The sequence below is a fragment of the Eimeria tenella genome, genomic scaffold (assembly GCF_000499545.2).
Source record: "Eimeria tenella Houghton genomic scaffold, Eth_scaff10, whole genome shotgun sequence".
NCBI lineage: Eukaryota > Apicomplexa > Conoidasida > Eucoccidiorida > Eimeriidae > Eimeria > Eimeria tenella.
Window position 1 is genome coordinate 300,333 of NW_013541458.1, and position 7,266 is coordinate 307,598.

At 46.9% G+C, this 7,266-nt stretch overlaps 1 protein-coding gene across 1 annotated transcript; it reads right to left on the reverse strand.

The window, feature by feature from the left end:
• Window positions 1–5,244: 5,244 nt before the first annotated feature.
• On the reverse strand, window positions 5,245–6,835 carry ETH_00013130 (SAG family member (sag17); the record flags this gene model as incomplete). Its single annotated transcript, XM_013372552.1, has 5 exons — window positions 5,245–5,353; window positions 5,502–5,702; window positions 5,929–6,026; window positions 6,153–6,373; window positions 6,652–6,835. 5 exons carry the CDS (start codon window positions 6,833–6,835, stop codon window positions 5,245–5,247), a joined length of 813 nt encoding a protein of 270 aa, XP_013228006.1.
• Between the last annotated feature and the right edge of the window lie 431 nt (window positions 6,836–7,266).

Here is a 7,266-nt window from a genome sequence, read left to right on the forward strand (position 1 = left end):
CGTTATGCTGGCTTAGGTTGCACCCCAAACGGATTTTCTTTAGTGATTTACAACTCATCTGTATTTATTGTCGCGTAGGTGCTGGGCAGGATCGTTTAATCTGGGTTGACCGAGGTATTTGCCATGATAGAAGGAATCTAACCAAACAACTATTTAGAAAAGAAAACCAAGGGACGGAGTGCTCTGCAGATGAATGTTAGTGTCATTTGAAGTAAATCTCTTCCCTTAGCGCGAGCATCCTCACGAAAACACGTCTTAGAGTTCAATAATGATGAATTATCCTGGAACGAACTGGAAGAGCATTTTCATTGCCGCCCTTAAGACTGCTAGGCCTACACAAAAGTTCAGCTGCAAACGCCGTAGGCAACATCACAAGCAGAACTAAAGGATCCTGTAAGGCAAAGGAACAACACTCGTTTTGACTTTTCCGCAGCAACGTAATGCTGCAGGAAACAACAAATTCGCCCATTAATTACGACCATGACCGTTCTGAAGACTACCATACTCGTGCCAAACAGCTTCCTTTAACATGGAAAAAACTTGGCAGGCACTTCAAAAGAAACACAGGCAACGACATCGCATAAACTGAAGCCCACATGGACAGAACTTCGAAACGCGTCCAGTGGGACAGCAGATCCTGCCCTGGTCAGGAGTGCCGCAACTATAATCCAACAAGGTGTTGGATAAAATTATAAACAAGGAGGCCTCCTTTGAACAGACGAAAACCAGTTCGCCTAGTCAATAACGCTTGTACTTCTGACAAATGAAACGTGGCGTAAGACTATAGTCCATCAACATGCATTCCTGCAAGTACTATATCCAGATAAACCCTAGCAAAACTGTGCAAATAAAAAGCTAGCTCTCAGTCTTCAGTTTTTATCGCCTTTGAATCGTATGCCTGGAATAGTGTTTCGCGTAATGAAACAGACAACAAGTAGATGTTGAGGCTGTTTGGCTGCGGCGTTTCTGATGTTTGCGCTGCTCGAACAGCACCATTAGTTGCGCTGATACTACTGTGTCTGCTTCAACTCAGTACAAGCAGTGCGAGAGAGAAAATTATGGCAGCAATGCTGGGCACCGCAGTGGTTGCAGAACCAGCTTGTCTGTTCAAGAGGGCGGTGTAAAGTTCAGTCCTGCAAACATAAAAAAGCTTCCACCAGAAGTGTACCGTGTGCTGTGCCTCGCTTCCATTTCTCACGAGCTTTTGTCCTTCAGCTCTCTCGGAAAATAGCGTAGTGCGTGCACGCAAGCAGCAGTAAGTGCGGCCTGTTCCCGCCATGTGTCGCAAAACGCTTACGTGAAAGGCTTATCGTCCGCAGTAAGTGACGGTGTAAACTGACAAAACAATACATTGGAGCCCGCTTTGCAGTTGGTGGTAACGGCACAGGAGGCTTTCCTGCTATCTTTCCACATCACGTATGCAACATTGCTGGCCGCAACAGAATTGAATGGAGGCTTTGTAACATCGAAAGTGCCAGTAGCCGGATCAAAACTGTCCCTGCGCATAGAGAAATCATTCGACGAAGGACGATTGAAAGCAAGCAGCCAGCAGGAAAACACAAGCTATGGAGCCTCTGAAATACACAGCACCTGGCGTCTTTGTCATGTATCTGCGATGCTAAGGAATAAGCAAAGCGGAATAGCCCCAACAATAGCTGTGCAAACTCCAGACAAACACACAGAAATGGTGTCAGGGGTACTTAAATTCACGGACACGTGGGACGAGACACATGAAAAAGTGCAAGAATTGGTGAGACGGACTTCTGCGTGAAACTCAGTCCGGCAGCAAAGTGACCCTGGATCAAAGACCCGCAGTCGAATGCTGTGGAATGCTCAAATGGAATAACTAATCCGTGATACTGCAGCAACACCAACACAATAGCATCGAGCAATAGAATATGCTGACAAGAGGTCAGATCAACCCTACACTTTCAACAGATCTCGTGCAAAATAGGAAACGATTCCAAAGCAGCGCAACCAAAAGGCTATTGTGCTCTTCTTGTCTGCTTCAGTTGGCTGTCTCGCAAGTCACACTTTGTTTCCATTCGCCGTTGATCCCGATGCACAGGTGGCTGCGTCTGTCCCCGCAAGTGCTTTTGCTATTTCGATGGCAGTTGCTGGCGTTTCACTTCCTGCTTCGCCGTCAGCAGAGCTGTCAGAAACTGCACTTGGGCTTGATGCTCCTACATCTGCTGGTTCAAGGGCTTCTACCATCTCACCATTAAGGTTCAGCATACGTAAAATGTTTATGGTGGGCAAGCAAACTGAGTAAAAACACATGGCAGGCTTGTCACAATGGCAAAGAAATTCTACAGTAATTCGCGGACTTAATTAGCTCTAATTGTATCCATGTGCCCAGCCATTTGTTCTAGGAGAAATACGCAGACCCGTGGAGAAGTCACATTTACAAAAGCTGACCAAGTCCTCGGAGGTAGCACACTAAAACTAAACGGAGGGAGGATATACGACATAACTACCCAAGGATGTTTGCACGACAAACTTCGTGGGACTAGCTCAGAACCACGCCATTGCAGCCCCCTCTCTCAAATTCACCTATAGTTGCATCTTTAGCTTCAATCGCTTCTGCTCCTCGAGAAAAAGCAACAGTCGCTCCCAGGCTATTTTGGTTAGGGCTGCTACTTGGAGGGCGACGCTGCTCTGCAGCTGAAAATTGCGGTGCAGTTGCCGCCGCAAACAGAGCAGCGCATAAGGCAAAGCTGATGAAATGGGACATGTTGAGAAATACTTCAAATTAAAAGGCAAATTAAATAGGAAAGCTAACCGACTTCATAGAATGCGAACGATGGAAAACACAAGGTGAGAACGTTGGTGGGAATGGTTATTTACTGACTGATTCGGCAGTCCAAGTCCACCGGTGCAAAAGTCCTTGCTTTTCCAACAAAGCGGAACAAATATCACAGTTCCAATTTTTTAGCAATTAGGCATGCTCGACTACCCTATATTTAGCCTATCTCTGGGGCTAAATTTTGTCTCTACAGAAAGGTGCGCCACTGGCCCCCGGGTCGTGGAATCGCCACAGGTGCAGCAGCAAGATCGAGTGAACGCAGGCCTGCTGTGAAATTGGTGAAATTTTAGAGTAAACAAAAAGGTAATAAGCGCCTAGGAGAGGCCTTGTTGAAAAGTTGGAGTTAGGTGTAAGTTGAGTTAACCGCATCAGGCCACGTCCGATTCATGGCAGGGCTAAGGGAAGTAGAGATGCAGAGGTGAGCAGCTTTATCACCCAATACACCCAATACGCGGACATAGGCTTTGTAATTCTGCAAAAATTGTTGCTTGTTGACCTTTGTCAATCAGATAATGCCCATAAAATGGATCTGCTCAGTAAAGACACAATGTGACCGTTTGCAGGGGTGACGGACCATTATTGCTTTCCGCTTCAATCGCCTCCCACGACTCGAATCACAAGTAAACACCTTCCACGGCTTAACATACTTGCATTTATCAAAATTATTACATTTTCCACGGTCAACATTGGGCGAGGCTGCGCACATTTTACTGCCTCCTTAAGAGTTATCTCATAGCCTTGGCGGTCGATAAAGCACACAGATGTTTCATCTCCACTGTCCTTGAGCTAGGCTCACAAGCCGATCATTAGAAGGTATTCTTTGGCATATTTTCTATGCTACGTGTTCGATAAAACCATTACATGACGCCATTTCCCTCGAAATTGAAGCGAGATCCTGTGTACAGCGGAGCTGATGCTGAAAACTGGCAGCGACCCCTGAGCTTGACCCTAATCGAAAACCCCAGCAGACTCCTTAGTTCGACTTAGATATTGATCTGCTGCAGCTTTGCCTAGATGCAGAATATAGGAGAGGCTCTATGGACCAGTCTTCCTCTTTCTTCGAGCTCCCGGGGGGAGGGCCCCTCACGAGTGTGTTTACAAAGTTTTGTAAGAAACTGCCGAATCTTTTTTTGGACAAGAACTTCAGCAGGATCAAGGTGGGCAATTGAATTGTCATGAGGTGATGAGCCTTTGCTTAGATTTTAAACTCGCGCTGTGCTCAGAGAAATTACGTCACACAAGAAAAGGAGAAAAGCCGCACGGGCAAAGCAGAAGAGACCGCCATGCTGTAGGATTGCTTACACTATATTTTCTGAAAGCTTTAGTTGTTCTACCCTACGAGGGGAAGAACAGTGATCTTGAGGAGTAAAAGAATTGCAACAAGACTGTTGACTGCATCAGTTGCTTATTTCCAGGTAGCCAATTCATGCAGGCAAAACTGATCTAGTTTAGCCCACGGTCAGCTGCTTTATCTGAAATATTAAATGAGCAGCCTCTTTTTAATGGCACGAGGAATGTAAGCATTGCCCACCTTGCAGAGAGCACTTTAGCTAGGTGTTTGGAGTTTGGTGGAAAGTGCCATATGCACGGCGGTTTCCAAAGTTGTCACGCATTTCGTGGCGTATTTGGTGGCAGTGCTTGGATCTGCCACATATGATAGAGCGACGGTCAGCATTTGAAGATGAAGGATGCAGTGGACGGCAAAGAATCTACAAATGGCTACATTCGGCAGTTGCTACGCAGCAAGGACATAGCATGGGCGATGACAAGTGCATGCAAGTTGCTTTAAAAAGTTTCACCGCCCCTTAGCTCTGCCCAGTTACAGTCAACAGTATTCGAACAAGCTGAAGCTTTTTGGCGCCAGATAAGAATACTGAAGCTCACATAGTCCAAATGGCGGCGGCGATGCCAGCATAGAAAAAGGCTCGCCACTACACCAATGTGATACGTTTCCAAGCAAAAGCTGCAGTATACGCAAAACAGCTAGGTTTAGGGTGTCACTATTCTAATTATTCGCCATAGAAGGGGTCCAGCTTCACAAGTGTGCTGCAGGCTTAATTCACTGCTCATAGCCTCATTTGGGCGTTTCCTATAAGCCTGCATGGAAAATCGTTGCTGCGTTTTGAGGGAACGAATGCAAAAGGAAAAATTGATGCACACGCTTTCGAAGCAAAAGGCGGCACAAAAGGTCCAGTAAGCGACAGTTGGAGGCTTGGCATGACGCCGATTCTCCTTAGTTGATGCATGCACACAGGCAGAATTTGAAAGAGAAGCAGAACTAGGAAAATGGCAAATTTCGCTGCGAGTCTAGACCCAAAGGCCTTATTCGTTAAGCTTCTGAACCGCCACGCCAGCGAAGGCGTCGTCAGTGAAGGGATCCCAACCTGTAGCATCTCATGCGCTGGGTCGTTCCTGCTGTTGCCATATGCTTAACAAACTTAACTCAACAAGAGCAAGGCGGCGCAGAAAAATGTTGTGGCAATGCTGGTAAGTGCAATGGACGCCGAACCCGCCTGCCGCTGCAAGAGCGCCTCATATAGTTCAGTCCTGCAGTCAACAGCATGCATTCCCATGTGGAGCCTCTGTGCCTTCCTGCATTCTGTTCTTGCATACTTGTCTGGCTCTTTGGTCAAAGCAAATGCCTGAAATCTGCAAAAGTGTGGCAACGCATAGTGGTGTGAGGAGGCGAACTCACGTGAACGGCTTGTCTTCCGGTTTGATTGCATCTACAAAGCGGCAATACAGAACGTTGTGACCGGCTCGACAATTGTTCGTGACGGCACAAGACGCCTTCTTGCTTTTGCTCCACATTATGTTAGCAACATTACTGGCCGATAAATTATCAAATGGGGCTTTTCCAGTGTCATATGTCCCTGTAGCCGGGTCGAAATTTGATCTGTGTAAGCGACGCAGATGGCAAATAACATTTGGAAAAGAAAGGCCGATAAGTGACAAGAAGACTTTTCCGTAATTTTGGTGTTGTGCCCGCGATATTTGAAGACAAAAAAAAGTTATGTTGCAAAAAATACACTTTACTTCTCCAGCCGGCTGCGTGATGGACACAAGCTTGCAACCTGACTTGGAACGAGCAAACTACAGAACAAAAAGGGAAAGAGACAGACTCTTGTATATGGGTCAGTCCTGTGGTAAAGTGGTCCTGGATCAACGATCCACAGTCAAAGGTTGTGGAGTATTCGAAAGGAATCACAAGCCCAGTATGCTGCAGTAAAACAACAGCGCATGGTTAAACACCACTCATGCATACAGACAAATAGGACTATGCTCCTGGGTTTTTCAGAAGTCCCGGATATATCTAGTCTACTGAAACTGATATAGAAAGTCACACCGTTTTTGCATTCGCCGTCGCTCCTGCCTCACACTTATCCGCATCGGTCCCTGCCAACCCTTTTGCGATCTCAGCTACTGTATTGGATTTTGTAAGCTCTTCTTGATCGTCTTCTTCTTCTCCTTCCTGTACAGTTGTTCCTCCTGTCTCTGGTTGGAGAGCCTCTAGCGCCTGGTCACGAAGGTTAAGCACCCTCAGCATGTTCATGGTGGGCAGACAAGCTGAAGCGGTCCAGAAATAACACACAAAATCAAGCCAGTTGTGAACAGATTGGTGAATCACACCTTCACAGGTTGCTTAGGAGGTGATCAGCAGGCGTGCGCCAGCCCAAATAAAGTTTTACACCAACGGGAAAAGCTGCGGAGAAGGCGTCGTAAGGTCCAAATATACAGGCAAATATACATGCTCCATGATAAGATCAACACACTGAAAATTACACAAATAAAAACACAACTGACGGATGTTTAGTATCGTTCTCCCATTCTCCCGTGTAGGTCACCTGTAGTTGCGTCCGTAGTCTCTATAGGCGTTGCTGCTGCTTGAAGGAAAGCGGCTTCTGTTTCCACGATGCCATAATGAGGATTAGTGTTAGCAGAGCGAGTGATGACTGCAGCCGAGAAGTGGGCTGTGGCTGCTCCGGCGAGCAGGCTAATGTAGCAGGTCAACAGACCGGGCCGACGCATGGTGGGTAGAAAATGAAGCAAATGAGGAAAAACTGCGAGAAACGTCAGCAAGATGAGTAAGCGAAATGCGGCAAGGGGACGAGTTGCCAATTAGGAGCCAGTGGGATGGGTCGTGTGTGACACGGCGGGGACAGCAGTCCGCCTTCTTCTTATCCAAATGCCGGTCCCGCTCCTTGAAGCATAGGCACTGTGGCTGCCCTTCCGCCATCAATAAGACTACTTATATCTGCTCTCAGACTTAGCTGCGAAATTCTAACCCCACTTTGATATCCGTTAACCGCCTTTTCGATTGCGAGGAAACGAGTCGGCATGCCTCTAGTCACACGTAGGAACAGCGACCTAGTTAGCTGACCTAGTTAGCTCTCTAATTGAAATGCAATCGCTGAGTAAACTGTACCAGACCATGTCCGATAGAGAACGCAGAGTAAGGG